The 19,767-nt window shown below is 49.6% G+C and overlaps 2 protein-coding genes across 12 annotated transcripts in view; one reads left to right on the forward strand and one right to left on the reverse strand.

Moving 5' to 3' along the window:
• Positions 1-1,618: 1,618 nt before the first annotated feature.
• Positions 1,619-15,228, reverse strand: NONO (non-POU domain containing octamer binding). Of its 7 annotated transcripts, none has more exons than XM_085060205.1 (11): positions 15,079-15,228; positions 14,737-14,905; positions 11,915-12,135; positions 10,606-10,907; positions 8,755-8,850; positions 7,722-7,918; positions 6,854-6,938; positions 5,671-5,773; positions 4,291-4,333; positions 3,856-3,965; positions 2,652-3,328 (listed from the first exon to the last, which is right to left on the reverse strand). In XM_085060205.1, the coding sequence occupies exons 2-11, from the start codon at positions 14,894-14,896 to the stop codon at positions 2,936-2,938; spliced, it is 1,710 nt and encodes a 569-aa protein (XP_084916331.1). In that variant the 5' UTR covers positions 14,897-14,905; positions 15,079-15,228; the 3' UTR covers positions 2,652-2,935. The 7 variants fall into 7 exon arrangements, with proteins under 7 accessions (XP_084916335.1, XP_084916333.1, XP_084916332.1 ...); XM_085060208.1 differs by having other exon boundaries at positions 11,915-12,108; positions 14,782-14,905; positions 15,079-15,227; XM_085060209.1 differs by lacking the exons at positions 2,652-3,328; positions 15,079-15,228 and adding an exon at positions 1,619-2,645 and having other exon boundaries at positions 11,915-12,108; positions 14,782-14,905.
• A 1,186-nt stretch (positions 15,229-16,414) lies between these two features.
• Positions 16,415-19,767, forward strand: part of ZMYM3 (zinc finger MYM-type containing 3) — a 31,942-nt gene continuing 28,589 nt past the window's right edge. Inside the window, exon 1 of one of the 5 annotated variants that reach the window (XM_085060198.1) lies at positions 16,415-16,498. The gene's annotated coding sequence lies outside the window, so the exon portion shown is untranslated. Of the gene's footprint in view, positions 16,575-16,920; positions 17,108-19,767 lie in introns of those variants that run through there. The other 4 variants (XM_085060199.1, XM_085060200.1, XM_085060197.1 and 1 more) reach the window with 4 other exon arrangements.

Raw genomic sequence — 19,767 nt, forward strand, 5'->3', positions numbered from 1 at the left:
CTGTAGTTGAGAGAGTGTCAGCTCCAAGGAAACTGATTTATTTCTGGAGCAAGAGCTGCTCCTTTAGAAGTTCATTCACTCTGGTGCTCACTCTGAAAACACATGCAATATTCCTCATCAAAAAGTGCACTTTAGTCCTCAATTAGAACCACTCCAAAAAGTTGTCTACTCCTATGATGCATTTTTCTTGTCATTAGCTGGCATCCTGAATCAAAATCTGCTGTCTGAAATACCCTGACATGGCACTGAGTGTGAGGTTTTAGAAGTTTTCCTTTCATGGGTCTTCTTGCCTTAAAGCAAGATCACTGCAAGCTGTCAGAGAGGAGTGGCCAAACTGTAGTGTGGGAAAGTGTCCCAAACCCAGTGTTGTGCCTGGCTAAGCTCCTTGCTTTTTTCTTCTCCTTTTGCTTACCTCTGGCACCAGGCACCGAAGTCACAACCAACAGAAGAGAGAATGATGGCTCCTTTCAGCAAGGCCACAGAAAATCACATCATTCTTCTTTCAGCCCCCAAAGGTAGCTCACTAAAGTAGTTCAGCACATGCCATCACTTGTAGCTTTATGTGAAAAATTACATCTGCTACTGGGCGGCATTGAGAAAAAAAAAACAACTGTCTACTGCTTTGATATGACAAAATTATCCACGTACCAGCTGGATTTCTCAGATTGATTCTTGCTCATACTTCACAATCAACCTGATAATCACCAGTAGATATCATATCACCTCAGTGAGCCAGCTGCTGATGCTTTCAAATGTGGAAACAAAGAGCATCAGTTGCAGCCTCTTTTCAATACATCTTATCTTAACATTCCAGGTTAACTAAAACCCATCTGAAGACGGAGTAAACCAATCAAGGCTCCAGAGTGATTATTTCATCTTTCCCTGCCTAAAGAGTACCTCGAGGACTAAACCCCAATTCAATTTAAGGTTCTTACTTTGGTAACATTAGGCATCTCAAAATGTTTTCATTTTTCGCATTATTTCACAATTCTTCAAGGCACCTCCTTATGCTTTTAGGCTGTAACACCTTCTCCCTCCTTCCTTTCCCACCTAAATTTGTTTCTAAGCTTCCCCCTCCTCAGCCTCAATTCTAGAGATTCAGTGTGAGAACTGAAGTCACAGAAGGCTCCTGTCCCTACAGATTTCCTGATGTATTACACAAGGTAAAGCTTTCCTGTTGCCATCAACAGTTTCCAGTGAGTCCTCTCCTTCCTATCCCAGCACAGGAGTTCTGGGAACATCCCAGCCAGAGGCAACTGCAGCACAGAGCAGACAGACAACTCTGTCCTCTGCACCCAAGGCAGGCATTGAGCTCCAGGCTCCCTGCAACACATGGACAAGTCTTGCATCTCACCTCTCTGCAACCACAACAGACACATTCCACATCTGTCAGCAGCTCCCTTGTATTCCAGCATGCTCAAGTTGAAGATCATATTTCAACACACAAACAAAATTCGTTTTGTGAGAAGGAAAACTGTTAGAAAACTCTCAGGGGTTGAACATCCTCTTTACATAGATACAGAGGAACAACTTTTGTGCCATAATCTGAAGCTTCATTAAATTCAATCCACACATACACAGTAGTACTAAAAAAACAGAAGAGACAACACACCAGATAAAAAAGGCTTAAAATCCACTTTAATAATGCATTCCTGTAACATTCCTCAGACAAACTTTTTAGTGGGACAATTACAGTTTGTGTTCAAACAGTTTACACTAAATGAAAAATCTTGTAGTACTTCTACACAAAAGACAGGCAAGGTTAGGATTATACAAACATTTGTTTCAGTTAAATCTTCAGCATGAGATACAGTATCTTTATCCAATAGATTGTTCTTTACTACCAGTAAAAATAAAGAGATACAACACGTTATCAAAAAAATCCATCCAAACAAGAACCTCCCAGCCATTCAGGCTGCACGACTGTCAACTACTTCAAAGAAACAAATGGTCCAGGTAAAAAGAGTAACAAGTTAGGAGGAAAAAAAAAAAAAAAAAAGAAGAAACAAACATAAAAATCTCCCCCAATTCACTACATGACGGATCATTTGGAGCTACAGAAATTTACAAAATCGTGGGAGCTGCGAAGTACCCAAATGCTGCCCTAGTTCTCCAGAGACCTCCCTGTGCTCTTTAAGCAAGGTACACTACACTAAAAAAATGCCAAGACATACTGAAATTTTATCTAATTTAGTCTCATGATTTCAGCTGCAAATAGGAAACCTGGAATGGTCAAGGCATTAGGGTCCTTGCAAGATTTTACTGTTACTGAACAACCACGGCAGCCTCCCAGAATCCATTTTTTACTGTGAAATTAGGAATGCACCACATGAAATTTTCTAAAACCTTTACCAGTCAGACTGCACTCCCCTTGTCCTAGAGTGGCTTACCAAAACAGGCCCTAATTAACTATCTTTAAAATGTCCCCCCTCCCCCCCGAGTTGAACCCTGTGTGGCCTGCCAAGATTTCTTTCTTTGGGCCGTGTACAGGGGATAGCTTAATCCTGTTAGTATCTGCGACGCTTGTTAGGGCCAAAATCCCCCCCTGGGTTTCCTCTGTTGAAGGCAGGTGGGTTCCCTCCCATCGCTCCAAGGCCTTCCATGGCTCCACCCTGGCCGAAGCGGTCTGGAGGTGGTGGTGGAGTCTTGGAACAAGGACAAGTGCAGAAGATGCAGGAAGAAAAACAAGGAAGAACAAAGGGCAGTTAAAAGCCATTTGAGTTGATTCAAATTCTACCAGGATTCCACAATTCCAGCTGACCTCATTACAAACCATCGCCTCCCCAAAAAACATCCTCTTAGTCCCAAATCTGGTCTGACAGGACCATTGCAGAATAAAATCCCTCTCCCCACACAACCTGTAGTCAGGCATACTGGGACAGCACATGACTTCACAGACCAGTGCCCTGCTATGCAGCAGGTGAGCCATCTGAACTCACCTTCCCTTTCCACTCCTGGCTTCATCTTCCCCCTTAATTTCCTTGTGTAGTGCACATTCCCTTAACCTCAGCTGCTTTGCTGTCCCTACCACATGGGTACAAAAGCTTTTTGACAAATAAAACTCTTCTTTATGACAAAAAAAAAAAAAATCTGCAACAAAGCAGTCACTACAGAGCAAGAAGGCTGAGTAGGAAGGTTTGCAGGAAAACTGTTTATTGGACCAGACCATAAAAACCACTGAAGGAAGATGAACTTTCAGGACAAACTTTATTATGACTGCTGCTGTTTCTGCTGGTGACTGGAAGTGCTGACACTGTGGGAGGACCAACCCTCTGTGTGACAGAGAGGAATGACAGATGCCACAAGAGCCACAGTCTATTGCAAAGCCCTGCAGTAAAGTTTCAAACTAAATCAAATATAAAAAATTTAAAAGTCAAATAAGCATAACCTCCACTGATTCTTTGTTCTTGACCTCCTAAGCAAATTAGCTGAACTCATTCTAGCCTATGAACACAGGAGATAACCGTTTTCAGAACTGGTGATGAACAGAACACTCCTGAAAGCTTGGCTTTATGCCTGCAAGAATCTACTCTCAAAAAACTCTCAATTTAATAAAGTGCTTCTCTCTCATTAGGTCATTTAAAAATAACCATCTATTGTTGTTGAAATCTTTTTAACAAGCATTTTAGCACTAGCTGTCTTGGCAGTAAATTAAGCAGTTATTAGACTTGGCTCAATCTCCTGAAAATTATCAGCTAGTGTCAAGGCAAGATTAACTTTTAAAGATTTCAACAGGAGTGAAGCAACAGGTCTGGGTAGACAAAGAAGATTCAACTTTAGCAGCTAGTGCTTCATACTGGAAATAACAATCTGCATTTCAGAGGTGTGCACAAAAAGCAGATGGAGATACGTTACCATTCCCATGGCTCCATCAGGTATCATAGCTCCAGGACCAGCAGCAGGTGGGGCAGGAGCTGGGACATTGGTACCACCCATAGCTCCTCTATTGTTCATGCCAATGGTACCTGGAAAAGGAAACTGAGGAATAGTCCTGGCACACCCACACAGTGACCGGAGTCTGCTCGTCACCCCAGAGCCACAAAACACTGTCCCATGGCAGGGATAGAGTCCCAGTCTATTAACCACATTTGCACTTTTAGGTCAAGACAAACTGATCTTGCTTTACAGTGTGTTATGTTTCCTGCCACATGAACACTTCCTCTTACTAAACTAGGAGATTACTTTGACTGAGTTTCTAAATAAGAAGCCAATAAAATGATATTGCTGAAAAAAGGTGCAGGTTTTGTAAGAGAGGAAATGAACATGCACAGGAACAAAGAATACTCTTACCTCCCATACCCATCTGTCCCATTCGCATGTCTGGTGGCTCCCTCTGGAAAGACAGACACTCATTTCAACTGATAATCAGGCTTTTAAAAAATATAATTACAAAAATTCAATGAATTCTGATACTGAAAAATGTGTAGAAAAGTAATTCCCTGGATACATTTCAAAGACACATTTCAAAGAAGGAGCAACCTTCACATGATAGCTGCTGAATGAACAAGTCTTATTTAAAATATTTCGTTCTAAAAGATTGTTTTTCAGAATTATAATCAAACATCCAGCAGCAAAGCTGCACATGCAGATTTTACCAAAGGTATCTTGATGGAAAGATGTGCTGAGCAATAGTAACACATTAGATAGAATTAGTTTTGCTACTCCCTCAGCATAGCTAAGCTTTTCCTGTTGAAAGGAATGCAAGCTTACATAAAGACACAGTACTGGGTCACTTGCATTAAAATACCAGTTAGTGAGTTCAATTTCTCTTTTACTAACCAAGCATCAGTAACATCTATCACAGATGTCACTGCAAAGCCAGGAGCACCTCCTCACCTCAGTGAGTGCACTACTTTTTCACAGTGGTAGCTAAGGACAGATTTCACTTCATCTGTAGTCTCAGTGACATTATATATCATATGAAGGCAGTATTATTTAGTGGAATCAGGATTTCTCCTGCCCAAGGAGAGTACTCCCACATTTGGCTCAGCCATGCTTTTGGCCCTTTGGGTTTGACATATATTTAGCTATTTTGCCTAGGAGCCAAGTTTTCACTAGTATGCATTAAACACTTGCCCCTCAGCTGCATCAATGCCATTACACACCTGAACAGCACTACAGGTGCCTCCACAATAGAAAGTGGTTGAGACTGGAAACAAATTGCAAGGCATTTCTCTAGAACTAGAGATACTGTTATTAAAAGACAGGTTACTACACGTTACACTACAAAAAAAATACTTGACCAACTGACTTTTAAGTATCAGCATATACCATGCCTGCAGCAGTGCCCCAAGTTGGGATCATTTCATCATGACTAGGACAGACTGCAGGCTAAGGATACAGCCAGTCATATAATCATAACAGGGTTCTGCTGCAGTGCTTCAGGACAGTGTGTGTTGCTGTTAGAATAAAATTAGCCAGCATACATTTTTCTGTACAGCAAGACAGCTACAGAGGGTCCTACATGAAGAGCAGTGGATCAGAACTGGGGTATTTATAGTTTCCGGACTAAACTGTATTAAGATTGGAGTGAGTCAGTGACTTAAGGTAGAATGCGCTACAGATGTACAGTCCTCCAACCAAGTTAAGAATTCACAGAAAGCTGTGCTGCGGAAGAGAAAAATCTACTGTGAGTGTACAGATGTAATGGAAATGGAGAAGCACCCGTACCGCATCAGCAAAATTCCCTTTAAAGCCTTCCTGCTGGCGTCTCATCATCTCTTCTTGCTGCCTTCTCATTTCCTCCTCGCGGCGCCTGCGTTCCTCCTCTTGCCTGTAAAAAAGGCCCAAGGATGCTCAGCACAACATACACCAACCACCTGCATCACTACCTTGCGGTGCTGCCTCATGGATATTGATTGGAAATTTACACTTCCAGCACTTTCAGTTCTAAGAAGCTCATTAAAAAAAAAACAAACAAAAACATCATGAGCCCACATGTGCATGTGTCTCATGGAGAGCAGCTGAGGGGGCTGGGGTGGCTCAGCCTGGAAGAAAGGAGGCACAGGGGGACCTTCTTGCTCTCTAGAATTCCCTGACAGGAGGGTGGAACCAGGTGGGAGTCAGTCTCTTCTCCCAGGTAACAAGTGACAGGACAAGAGGAAGCAGCCTCAAGTTGCACCAGGGAAAATTTAAATTAGATATCAGGGAAAATTTCTTCACCAAAACAGTTACAAAGCATTGGAACAGGCTGCCCAGAAAGTGGTGGAGTCACCATTCCTGGAAGGATCTAAAGGATGTGTAGATGTGGTGCTTAGGAACCTGGCGGGCTTGGCCAGTGCTGGATTTACAGCTAGACTCACTGATCTTAGTAGTCTTTTCCAACCTAAATCATTCTGTGTACACAGCAACTTCCAAATGCATGCTGACTACATGCAATATCATGCATCAAGCCTGACAGCCTGACAGCTCTCAAGCCCCTTCTATTACACCAATAGCCTGGTAATCTTCCTGGAGCTTCTCAAAATGACCCCCAAGACAACAAAATGTTATCATGGAGAGAGAAATCTCCAAGACTAAGTTACTCCTCAAATGAAAATAGAGATACTGGAATGGGATTCCCCAATCTCCAGCACTGAAGCTGCTACATCACTACACAGATTCTGATTTTTCTATCAGTTAAGGTCCTTTACTGAAGCAGAGACACAGAACTGTGAAGAAGCAAATACTAATCAATGGAAGAAACTCCTAACTCTTTCATTTTAAACTGTACACTCTCCCTATGAACAAAAAGGTCCCAAATAACAGCCACACTTTAGGTAGTAATTAAATTGTCACAATGAACAATTAGGTGCAGTGAAGAGGTATTTTATTCCACTGTGGATTCACAGCATTTCACAACCTGTCTGCTTACCTGAGTTCCAACTGTTTACGTTTTTGTACTTCTTGGTTATGCAATTCCTCCATTCTCCTCAGCTCCTCCTGGCGTCTCATTAAATCTGTGTAAGACAACAATAAAAAACACAATCAAACTCATCTCCCATGCCACCTCTTACCAATTCCTGAACTAAGACCATAACGCCCAAGAGAAAAAGGTAAAAGAGCCTCCACCAATACAGTAACACCCCTCCATGTTAGGTCCAATAAGCTTCAGTGCCAGGTGCTGCCCTTGGGTCACAGCAGCCCCTGCAGCTCCAGGCTGGGGTAGAGGGGCTGGAAAGTGTCTGGTGGGAAAGGCCCTGGAGGTGCTGGTCAACAGCAGCTGAACATGAGCCAGAGTATGCCTAGGTGGGCAAAAGGCCAATGGCACCTGGCCTGTACCAGCCATGGTGTGGCAGCAGGACCAGGGCAGTGACTGTCCCTCTGACAGGGCACTGGTGAGGCCACTCCTGAAATCCTGTGTCCAGCTCTGGACCCCTCATGACAAGAAAGACATTGAAGGGCTGGAGTGTGTCCAGAGAAGAGAATGGAGCTGGGGAAGGGTCTGGAGCACAAGTCTGATGAGCAGCTGAGGGAGCTGGGGTGGGGCTCAGCCTGAAGAAAGGAGTTGAGGGGACTTGATTGCTCTGCAAGTGCCTGAAAGGAGGTTAATGGTTGAGCTTGCTGATCTTTTCCACCTACATGGTTCTATGATTCCATGTATTTGCTGCTACCATGCTTGGTTACAAGACTACAACTACACCACAGCTCACCTTCAGTGGGTTCTAGCCGGTCTACTGAGCCACCCACTCCTGGATGGTGCAGGGCCCTGTTCCCATCCCGTATTTATTTCTGACTGGTACCTTGCCGCATGAGCATCACTTGGTGCTCATGGCGAGCTGCTTCCATCTCCATTTCCAGCTTCTCTCGAGCCTCCTTGATGTTGCGATCTACTTGTTCCTGCTGCTGCTTCTCCATTTCTATCAAAGCCTTCCAACGCATGGCATATTCATATTCAAAGCTGCCAGGCTGTGCAAACCGAGGAGGCTGCTCACGCTCCCTGTCAAACAATGAAGAGCTAGTGAATGCTTCAGGAGAGCAAGGAGGAACCAAGAAAACTCAATTTGTGTGTCAAATGCAATAGCAGACCCTTTTAACAGTTAGCTATGCCTGAGACACCAGTTTGTCTGGTTATGAAAGCAATGATACTGCTTTCATAAGACATCAAGAGATTCTGAGTAAAGAGATTTAGAAATACCCTTGAAAGCAACAGCCTTTGCTCCCGCTGCACACCTTATGGACAGATGCACTCCAGAAACAAACACTGCCCAAATGTGCATGTTATCTTAACTCTGCACCTGTAGCACGGACTATTCCTAATTCCACCTCCTATCTTCCTTACTTAAATTCATGAGCTCGTGGCTTGCTAATCCAACTGCTCAGATCACAGGATTCCTACTTATACTGGGAAGCCTTGTAAGACTGTGGTCTTATACCTGGATAGCTCCACAATCTCCTAATGCTAATCACGTAATTCCTTAAATTTCTATTGTGGGTTCACGTGTTTCCTACATAGGCTTTCTGTTAATACTTCCCAGGGAATCTCATGTTATCTGTATTATCACAAATTGACCTGATTTTTTATTCCACCAACTGAAATGGACTTATACAAAATATGCAAAGGCTGCCAGTTTTTGCAACCTAGCAGTGTGGATTCAAAACCAGTTTTCTTTCAGCCAATCATGGCAGGCGAACAGTGTAAGCAATTCTCCTTCCAAGGTCAGGTCACATTTATGGAAAGACGGAGGACCTGATGAGCACTGCTGAGCCACCCTTCTAAGACTGAGGCATTAGCCCATGGGCATTCTCATCTCCTGTTGTATGCCAGGTACATACTTGTGATATTGCTGGTTTTTGATGACTAGTTTCTCTGGTAGACCCTCCTCATCATCATACTGATCCATGGGCTCCACAGTGACAGGACGAGGGAATCTGTAAAGAAAATATGAGGTGCTTTCAAGAAAATTCAAGAACAAGGCTGCAGTTTTGGAAAGCACGTGTAATAAGCCTGAATTTACACTGCTGTTAGCACTGCTCAAAGAAATTCAGAGCAGCTGGGGATCTCAACCAAAGTGAAACCAGAAATCACTTTGAACACTCTTTTTCCTTTCTTTTTAGAATAGGAGTGGAACTGTTAATCAAAATCCTTCTTTAATCCAATCCAAAATTGTACTGAAAAAATATTGTAGTTCCTGGTTCAAATTAACAGCTTAACTGGAATCCTGACATGCTCCAGTAGGATCTACTCAGCATGAAGTCTTGTCTCTAGAGTGGCACAAGTCCATCTACGCCTTTTTACGGCTGACTAAAGCAAAAAGTCACTACACCGCTCCTCACCGGAGGCTGCAATCTGTACCAGCCAGCCATACTCTCCTGGTGAGACCACCACGTGCAACTGTTGCTTGGCAACAGTGCTCTAGGAAGGTCCACTGGGCCCTTGATCTGAATTCCCACTCCCCAGGAAATCCACTGGTGCACTTCACAACAGACAGCACAGATGTGTACTTCTCTCTTCCTGGCTTCTGCATGCAGAAGAAAGTATTGACCTGGTCTCTGAATTAGCTCTTCACCACAGCAGTGACGCTGCTTATCCTCAGCACAAAGCAGCACCTCATGAGCTTCCCATGAGCTCCTCAGTCCCATGTGCCAGGGCTGAGGAAATGAAGAGAGATGATCCTCCAAGTGGCAAGGGGTACCCAGGCTCCAGCAGGAAGGCAGGATATGGAAGGCTAAAATTCCTTTCCTCAGCTGAAGATCCATAATATAGCTTTTCACTTTGATGTGGTATATTCCATTATTAATAGTCTTATTTTCTAACATGAACCAGTTTCAAACAGTTTATCTAGCTTTCCTGTCTTGAACTAGGACAAACCAGAAAAAGTTTAATCAAAAACAAACTCTAACTAGAACTGAACAACAGACTTGTTTGTGGCCCTAGATATCAGAATCTAATGTACTGATAGGTATAAAGAGACTGAATGTTATCCTCAATTATGCATGGATAGTGATTAGTTTTGCATGACCACTTTTAAAAATCTGTTTTCATGGTTCTTTCAAGTATAGACTTCTGAATCAGCAAAAGATCCCAAACAGTAATCCTCCTGTAGAGTGCTACCCACTATGCTGCTAATCCTCACGGAGTCTCAGGGAGGAAAAAAAAACAGGTATTAAAAAAGAAATTAGCAAAACCTGCTTTTTAAAACTGAACTTGCTTGTGTACAGCTGTGCTATTGCAGACCCACAGGAGATGAAAAGCACAAAACTTAAAAAATAAGCAATATAGTTCCATTTCAGGAAGTGTTCTAGTCACAAATTCTAGGAGCATAATACAAAACGTACACTTAAAACACTTCAGCTTTGTTTCCAAACAAGTTATATGGATGGTCTCTGAAACAGGTCCTGTTCTTAAAGACTGCTTCAATTGTTTTAAGGTTGCTTTATAGAGAGTTTATTTGGAAGTTGCAAGCACCTACCCCACTAGCAGCTTCCCAGAAGAAAGTTTTCAGACCTGAGCTTCAGCACAGACTGTCTCTTGTTGGAATAAAGTTAAATAAAGCTCTCCCCAGGCCAATCCCTTACCACCTTGTGCCCCATCTGTCCCACTGTGGTGTTAAGAACCAGTGTTCACCAGCCAGTGCCACCCAACCTGCACATGCCAGCAGAGCACCTCTCACCGTCCACACTTACGTAGTTAGCAGGAAAGACCCATCACTACATCTATCCAGCGCTTTCCTAGCAGCAGGCTTCCCTGAGAACTCCACAATGCCTTTCCCAGAGGATCGTCCTCTGTCATCCACAATAACCACAGCCCTTTCCACCTGGCCAAACACTGAGAAGGCTTCCTCCAGGAGCTCGTTGGACACAAACTGAGGCAGGTTCCTGACTGTCAGCGAGGCGCTGTGGCAGGCAAAGCGCACTCGGAGCTGCTTCCCACGGAGAGGCATGTTGTCCAGTTCCACCTTGGCAATCTCTGCCAGAGTGCGAGTCTCCTGCAGATAAAAACAGCTATCATTAGAACTCTCAGCAAGGCGTGGAATTAGCTGGTCACAAAACACAAGCTTATTTCTCCGTAACAAGCACTTCAGAGAGAAACATATGATTCTCCCACAGCCTAGTAAGAAGTATGCCAAAAAAACCACAGCTATTCCTTATCATCAGTGACTGAATAGGCAGCGTTTGGGGGTAGAGAAGGGGAGAAACATATAACAAATACGTAAGTTTAGTCCAACAGCCAGTATGAACTAAGCAAACAACGAAATTATCATTATCACACGTAATTATATTAAGGCTACAAAGCACCTTTTTTTAAAATAGATTTTTAAAAAATAATCAAGATTCCACTATTAACCAAGTCTGATAAGTAAACGCTGATAGTATGAAAATCCATGAAAGATGTTCTATGCCACTTTCACACCTTTCCACTCATTTAAGTCACTACCAAGCAGTTGCTCTACAGAAAAGCAGCCCAGATGTGGGTGTGGGAACCTCATCCACTCACCTCAGGGCTTTCAGAAACATGGTGCAGTGCATGAGCCACTGAAATCTGAGAATCACTCCATGGTGGTAGCTACCTCCCTTCTAGACACACTACAATGTGATCATCTAGACATCCCCTACCTCAAGAGCATTAATCACTCCAGGAATACTGCATGACGAACTATGCCCATAAGAATTCCAGATTCCAGAAATAGAGAAGTTCACTTTGTCTATAATAGCATCATATTCATGTGGGGTTTTTCTTCTGCTTTCTACCAGCTGATTTCAGAATAGCTTTATCAGATCTCTTATAACTCTTGTCACAAGCTGCCTAAATTCACATTTATTTTCATAAGCTCTAAACAAACCACTTGGAAGCTAATCCCATATTCCAGGTAACCAAGATCATCATCAGGTTTAATCAGCAAGACATCTGAACATCTACTACTTTCAATTAGCAATACTGCTCCAGTGTGAGCCACCACCACAAAAACTCCCCAAAGGGTGCCAATTCACTCACCAGCCTGATAAAACCAAAGCCTTTGTCCTTGTGTATGAAGACTTCCCCTGCCTTGCCATACTTCTCAAACAACTTTCTCATCTCTTCCTCTGTAATATCTGGGGGCAGATTCCCCACAAAGAGGCGGCTTCTTTGGGTGAAGGTCTTTTCACCAGGTTTCCGGAAATTCTTCAGGTCAATAGTCAGGCCTTCATCTGAGGGGAATAAGGTACACAGCTGCTCTACAGTTGGGGGGATAAATTTTATTAGGTTTCATCACAGTGACCACAGAGACACAGGATAATACAGGTAACACCACCCGTTCACTTTGGTCTTAAACCTCTCCAGCCATCTCTCCAGCAACAATGGGGTTTTATTTAAGAATGGCCCCAGAGATTTTTTTAAGAAATCTGAACTCAGTGCTTGAAACTCAGTGCTCATTAATACCAGTGAATGACAGTCTAAAACTGGAGAAAACAACACACTGCAGCTTGAAATAACATGAGATATTTCACTCAAACTTTTTGCGATCTGGTCAAGATAACTGGCCCACAAAAAAATCAACTATAGTCACAATACAGGATTTTGCTATTACAACACTAATAATCACAGAAAATCCAGAGTTTAGCCAGGAAACAGATTTTTACTCAAAAATACCCCAAAACAACTCCAGACATTTAGAAAAACATGAAAATATGGGGAAATTTTGTCCAGACAGATACTATTTCAGATATCTGTCATTCTATGAGATTGGTTCCAGAGTATGGGGTTTCAAGCTGAAGAGAAGGCTGGAATAGTGAAAATAGTGGGGAAAAAACCAGCCCAAACCCCAAAAACAAAACTAACCCAAACCCCAGCCATATAGTTGACACCTCAGAAAAATTACGAGATTAACTACAAAAAAATCTCTACTCGGTAAGTTATCCCAGAAGTGATTTTTTAAGTTGGGAGAGACCTCTGAGATTAAGACCAAGGTTAAAATGGTTTCTGAGATATCCAACAGAAACACAAATAGTAACATCCTCAAATCCCCACATGCATATACAGTCTTTAACCCTTAATTCAGCAAGAGTCCAGCAAGATCCTGAAAGCTCTGTAATGTGCCAGACACAGGGGTGAATTTAGCCTCTCTCTGTCATGTATGTAAGAAAATGTGCCCCATTTTCTTAAATACACATTGAACTTCACCACACAGGACCACAAGGCACAGAAAGCAACTCCTTTGCTTTGCAGAGGACACAAGTCATGGTCACAGATATGAAACAAATGATGAACATGAGTGACTTGATGCCAGCTACAAAGAAGGGCGCTAAATGAGAAAGACTGTCCATGCAAAGACAATGCATGCAAGACACTGCAAGGACAACCCTTTCCTAAGAGTAAGCACACCTCCATGGCTAACACTAAAAAACCAGACTGAGAGTGTACTGAGAGAACTGGAAGTAACTGATCTATTTCACACAGCAAAGGTGCAGAAATGAAATGTTTTGCCTTGTTCACAGCATTACCACAAATATTTGGGGATCAACTGCAAGGCCTGTGGATAAAACAGGAGGTACCTGGAACAGAGTTACACCCAGTGGTATACAAAGTACCACTGTTCTGCCTAAGGAGATCCTAAGTGAGACACAGCCACTCATTACTAGCTGATTCCTGTGGGAATTCCCCAGTACAGCTGTACTGTTATTATTTTCAACCTGACTGGAAACGACTGCTCTGCCACCTTTGTCTGTTATTGTCTGGGAACTGATAAAGAGCCTGTTCAACGTGGCCACCTAAAAAAACCATGCAACTTTTTTACCAGCCCGGTATCTTTGACACAAAACACCCACTCCGAGGAATCACACCAAGTGCACAGGTGATTTCTGTATGTTTTCGGTTTGAACAGCCAAAGTGCCCAAACTTTAAAAAAAAAAAAATCCACATCTAATAAAACTGAAGCACTTCCCCCCCCGCCAAAAAAAATGCTAACGGCGATGTCTCGCCCCGGTACTTCTAAACTATCAAGTTAGATCACTTCAGAGCCCTGAAGCCACTAACGCGACCCGACCAAGCTCACAAGCACATGCTCTGGAGCGCCAGTCCACACTGACCAGTAAAACCCGGAAACCCGCTGGAGCAGAACGCCTTTCATCAATGTCAACTGGCACTTAAACGCTGAAATATTAAGTAAAGCCGGGTATCTCCGGGTTTCTCATTATAAAGAAATTAAATCTTAAGGGGTGTCTGCAGATCGCTGTAACAGCGTTCTTACTACAACATGATCTATACCGAGAGCAAACTTACTTCTCTAATAATCTAGTAATTGCTCTAGCAATCAAGCTTCTTAAGTTTCTAGTTTCCTAAGCAAGCCTGTATTGAGAAGCCATCTGTTATGGCCGGCGAAAAAACAGAAACCAGACAATGAAAGACAGACCTTGTTAGATTTGCAACGTTTACAGATACACTGTCAAAAACGCAGTGACTTCCAAATTCTAAGTGGTCTTTTCCTGAGATTCTGAGACAAAGAAACAACCTCTATATCACTGCCCAATTCTGGGAACGCAAGAAACTTACAAACACAAGAAACTCACGAACAGACGCCACGGAAGCCGCGTGTACCTTCGCACGGACTGAGCAAAACCGAAAGAAACCCCACAAACACAACCCACGCGCAACTCAAACCACGGTTTCCAACAAGGGCAGAAAGCTAATATGGTAAAAGATGCTGCAGCCTGCTCGGATTTATTGTTTTAACTTCGAAAACCGGGTTCCTTTTGTTCCTGCCGAGACCTGTTGCGCCCCCGCGGGCCGGAGCTAACCCGAGGTTTCCCGCTGCACCGAAGCAGTCGCTCAGCGCCTACCCAGAGCGGGGCCGGGCGGGCCCCCGCGGCGGGCCCGGGACTCACTCTGGCTGTTGGCCTGCTGCCCGTTCGCGGGGATGGACGGCGGCGGGTGCTGCTGGTGCTGCTTCCGCGGAGCGTGGTTCTGCTTCTCCATGTTGAACCCCTTGTTGCCCTGCATCTTCCCCACCTAAAAGCAACATACACACGGTGGGGAAGCGGCCCGCGGCTGGCTCCCGGGTGGCTCCCGCCTGCCCCGCGTGCAGGGGCGGGGCGGGCCGCGAAGGCCGCGCCGGGCCCCGGCACAGCCCCGGCGGCGACGGAGCGGGCCGAGCCGCGACCCTGCCGCCCCCGCGGCCTCACCTGGCGGCAACACCGGACAGGGACACGGACACCGGGACAGGCACTGGCCCCGGACACCGAAACCAGGACGGACACGGGCACCGGGACCGCGGCGGCCCTGAGAGGAGAGCGCGCGGCCGGAACTCGCGCACCCTAACTCGGCGCCCCTCTCCCCGAGCTCCTATTGGCCACCCGGCGCCCGCCGCCGCGCCGCTAACTGGCCAAGCCCGCCATCACTCACAGCCGCCACTACAGCTAGGCGGGACCGGCTGGCCGTGCACGGATCCGATTGGTGAACGGGGCGGCAGCGCGCGCTGCCAATCACGGCGGCGGGCACCAAGCTTGGGTGAGAGGCGAGCGGGGGACAAAGGGAGCGCCGCGAGCCACCCCACTCGCGGCGCGCAGGCGCGGTGCGGCCGCGCGGGGGCCGCGCGCTTTTAAAGGGCCAGCGGCGGCGCTGAGCGCGTGCCGCCCCGCCGCGCCCCGCGACGTGCGCCCGGGACGGCTTCTCCGCCCTGGCCAGTGAGCACCGGAGCCCGGGCAGCGCCGGGGGGCCGGCGTGTGCCGCTCCGGTCTCTCTCCTCCAGGTGCCCTCCCGCCCTGTGCCGGCTCCTTGCCCCGTCCAGCCGCGGGCTCTCCCTCGTCTTCCGGACACCGTTCCCGTCGCTGCCCCGCTGCGGGCGGGAAGGCGGCTCGGCTCGGTTAGGCTCGGCAGAAGGGTTCCCCCGTGCTCTGCCCCTAGGAACGCACCAGGCGCTCCGGGAGCGCGGTCGCATCCTGCCTCGGGCGGATTTCGTTTCACCGCCTCGCAATAAACCCTCTCGCTTTCCGCCGCCTCACCGGTGCAGGTGCGGCGTGCCCGCGGCCCCTCAGCCCCCGGCGGCTCACAGCCCGTGCGGAGTGCCGCCGTGCCCGCAACTCCGCCGCCCGCTCCCGCCTGTGCTCCCCGGTTCCAGCCCACGCTCAGCCCCGGCACCCCTGTGTGCCCGCAGGCTGGGAAACGGCAGGTTCCCGGGGGCGGGAATGATGGAAGAGCCCCCAGGGGTGTGGGGCAGCCGAGAGCTCCATGGTGCCCCGCTGCGATGGAGGGGGCCCGGGTCCCGCCGGCAGGGTGCCCCCGGGGATGGGGGCCAAGCCTGGCGGGGCGCAGCAGCGTGGTGGGCACGGATGGAGGCGGAAAGGGGCAGGGGTGCCACGAGCGGCGAGGCCGGGCGGGGGCTCTCATGGCTGGGGGAGAGCATCCCGGAGTGTGCGAGGTGGTGCGGGCGATCCCGGGTGAAGGCGGTGCCGGGATTGGGGGTGCCGGCCCAGGCGGTCCCTCCCGGGGGCGGTGCCGCGTCCCGGGTCCCCGCACAAGCCCCGCCCGGCCGCGCTGTCACTCACCGCCCCGGGGAGACGCTCCAGCTTCGGGGAGGCGGTGGCGGCGCCCGGGCTCGGCCGGGTGGGTCCCCCCGCGGGCAGGTAGAGGCCGTGGCGGCGCGGCCGGGCCGGGCCCCCCGGGACGGCAGCGGGGCTAGGTCCGGGCGAAGCGGCAGCGAGAGGGTTAAGGGGGGGGCGGGGAACCCATTCCGTGCGATCCGCTCCGCGCTTTGCGGGTGGCCGCGAGGGCATCGGCGGGAATCGGGGCACCCCGTTCCGGCCCGCGCCCCCCGCCGTGAGCCTCCGCTGCACACCGCCGTGCGCCGCCAGACCGCGGCCGCCGCCCGCGCCCGGCTCCGTGCTGCTCGCCCGCCCGGACCCGCTCCGCCATGCGGATCCGCCCCAGGTTTTCCAGCCGCCCGGCGCGGTCCGGGCTGTTGCGCCGATCCCGCGCTGATGGCTCCGCTCCGCGTTTCCGCGGCAGCCGCCCGCGAGCGAGTCTCGCGAGCCCAGGCCCCATCTCTGCCAATGGGAGCGCGTCCCTCGCTCCGCGCAGCCAATAGGGCGCCGCCGCCGCCCCCCCGTCGGGTTGCAGCGCGTTGAGGGCTCCGAGCGGCGCCTCCATTTAAAGGGGCCGCGACCTGAGTCCGGGGTCTGGGTAGAGCGGGCGGCGCAGCACCGGGGGAGCCAGGTACGAGCGGCGGCGGGCGCGGGCGCGCCCCGGCGGCGTCCCGGGAGGTGCGGATGGGGCCGCGGGGCGGCCGTGCGGCCCCGCGAGGAGGGGGAGGGGCAGGCGCGTGCGGCGCGGGTACCGGGGGTGGGGGGGGTGGGTGAGCCCCCCGGGGAGAGGGGGGGCGCGCGCCTTGCGGGAGGGGGCGTGGCCGGCGTTCCACTAGGGGGCGTGGCCGGCGCCCCTCGCCCCCTCCCCGTGGCGGCCGCTTGGGGGCGCCCTGCGGCGGGTCCCGGGGGGCGAAGGGAGGGGGAGCGCTGTGCGACCCTCGCCCCTTTGGGGGGTCTGGGCTGCGGGTCCCCCCGGGATGGATGGGGAGCCCCAGCCTGACCCCCACCCCGGTGCAGCTCCAGTCCGATGGAGACCCCAGTGCGACCTTCTCTCCGGTGCAGGGAGGGCGGTGGTGTCTGGACACCCCCCGGTATGGCTGGGGAGCCTGCCTGCCTCGCCCGCATCCCCGCCTCGGTTCCCTGGAGACCCCTGTGCGCCCCTTGCTCTGGCGGTGGGCTGGTCTCTGGATTCACCCGGGATGGATGGGGAGCCCCCATCTGACCCCGTCCCCGCCGTGGTGCAGAGCACACCCCGTGCCCCCTGCAGTGCGGGGAGGCCGTGCGACCCTTGCCCCACTTGGGGTGGGGTCTTGGCTCTGGGTCCTCCCTCTGTGGCTGGGGAAGCCACCAGGCTGACCCCCATCGCCACCCCGCTCCCATGGAGACCCCGGTGAGACCCTCCTCCCTGTGGCAGGGGGTTGTCTCTGGGTCCCCCTGCGATGGATGGGGAGCCCCAGCCTGACCCCCATCCCTGCCTCGGTGGCTGGCACGGGGAGGTGTGGGGGCAGCTCCCGGAGGGGTGGGGGCTGGCTGTGCCCCCCAGCCGTGTCAGTGCCTGGGCACAGGCTGGGCCCAGGGTTCGTGGCCTGTGCTTGCTGCAGGGCTGTGTGAGCAGCGGCAGCAAACAGCCCGTGGCACCCTCTGCCCCAGAGCTCTGCCCCAGCATCCCCCCGGGTTTGGCTCTCCCTGTGTCCCTATGGTACAGAGACATAAAGGCTCAGCCTTTTTGATGTCACCACACGCAGGAGCAAAGTCTGTGGGGCTCAGCAGCTGCTGCTCTGTGAACTGGCCAACCCTTCTGACAGCCTTCCCGCTGTTTGAGGGTCTAGAGCCTCCCCAGGGCCTGGTGGATGTGTGTATCCCAGGACACCATGTGCTGCTCTCGAGGATCTGGCCCCAGGAGAGAAAAGTGCAGCCTCACGGTGCTGAAGTTGCCTGGGGCTGCTGGGGGAGGCCCCAGTCTGCTGAAGCTTCCCAACCTGAGCAGTGTAGCTGGTGGCCAACGAGGTGTCTTGGGGAGCATCAAGCACCTCCTGTGTTTGTAGAGGCAGGCCTGGGAGCTGGCTGTGGTGTGTGCCTGGCATGGGAAAAGGCCCTGGCAGTCAGATATGCTTGTGTGGGCAGAGGTAGCGCTGGACGTGGTCTGTGTCAGGTGATGGTGGGGGGTAGGATTTTCAACTGAGTGCTGAGGAATGGTTCCTGGAGTCTCTTTTGATGAGGATGAGAGCTGTTTCATTTGTGCTCTCCTCTTCTCCTGCTGTGCTTCCAGCTATGGCTTTTGTTCTAGGCTGTAACTTCTTTCCCTTTCATTGCAGCTGCAATCCCCAAGAAAACTTTTAATCTGCATTTTCTCACCTAACCCTGCCTATCCTGGGATCAAAGCTGGTGATAAGAGCATAGCCCTGTTGTTATTGTGAGCTCAGCCTTATTAAAGGAATATCCACAGCCTGTGGAGCTGTAATGACTAACCTGAACCTCACAGCTCCATAGTGCATATTTGCACAACCTCTTTTTCTCTCTGCACCTGCTCACATCCCTCTCACAGTGAGCGCCCTTGCTTTGGAGGATGACAGTAACACCAGGTTCTTCCACATCTCTGACAGCCAGAGCAAGGGCCCAAGGCTGAGCCCATGCCCTCACTTTGGGAGCAAAGCCCCTTGTGTGATTCCTCTATTGGATGTGTTGTGGTCAGTGATGCTGGAGTGCACAACTCTGATACAGAAGGGTTATGGTGAAAGCAATCCAAGGGAAGTATGGAATAGGCTACAGCTGTGACAATGCATTTGTCAGCTTAGGAAAGGCAGTGCTAGCAGGATTTCACTGGATTTGTATTTTAGTCTCAGTAGAGTGTTTTGTTAGCTTCTTTCTCTGCTGATGGCACACATCAGGAAAGGGCAGTGTTTGAGACCATCCTCACCAGTCCTGCTGGCCATGGGCTCTGGTGGTGTCTCCTGGCCACTTGCTATGAGCCTGCTCTGCTGGCCCAGCCCTGAGCAGCCCAAAAGGAAAGCAGCTGGTCTCTGGATGGGGTGAAACATTACTCTGTTCAACACAGCATTAACCAGGGCCAGTTTGTACAGCTGCAAGTGAGGTGAAGCCTCCCAATGCTGAGATGCCTTTCCAGGGCCTTGGTGGCAGACACCTTGCTGGAGGGATCTGGGACTGTCTGTGAGGCAGAGGAGACAGCTCACATTGTGTTTCCAGTATTTTGGCTCTGCAAGGCCTCTTCAGAAAAATTAGATGTTTTGCCTTCAAAGATGCATCCTCTCAGAGACTCTGCCCTTTTGTCTT

Source organism: Lichenostomus cassidix, chromosome 4A (assembly GCF_008360975.1).
Source record: "Lichenostomus cassidix isolate B80296 chromosome 4A, HeHo_3.0, whole genome shotgun sequence".
Taxonomy (NCBI): domain Eukaryota; kingdom Metazoa; phylum Chordata; class Aves; order Passeriformes; family Meliphagidae; genus Lichenostomus; species Lichenostomus cassidix.

Coding starts and splice junctions, on each gene's coding strand:
- NONO (XM_085060205.1), bottom strand. CDS start 14,896: ATGCAGGGCAACAAGGGGTTCAACATGGAGAAGCAGAACCACGCTCCG. Junction 8,851..10,605: donor GGGTCTTTCCTGCTAACTAC/GTAAGTGTGGAC, acceptor TTTTCTTTACAG/ATTCCCTCGTCCTGTCACTG. Junction 6,939..7,721: donor AGTGATGCTCATGCGGCAAG/GTACCAGTCAGA, acceptor TGTCTTACACAG/ATTTAATGAGACGCCAGGAG.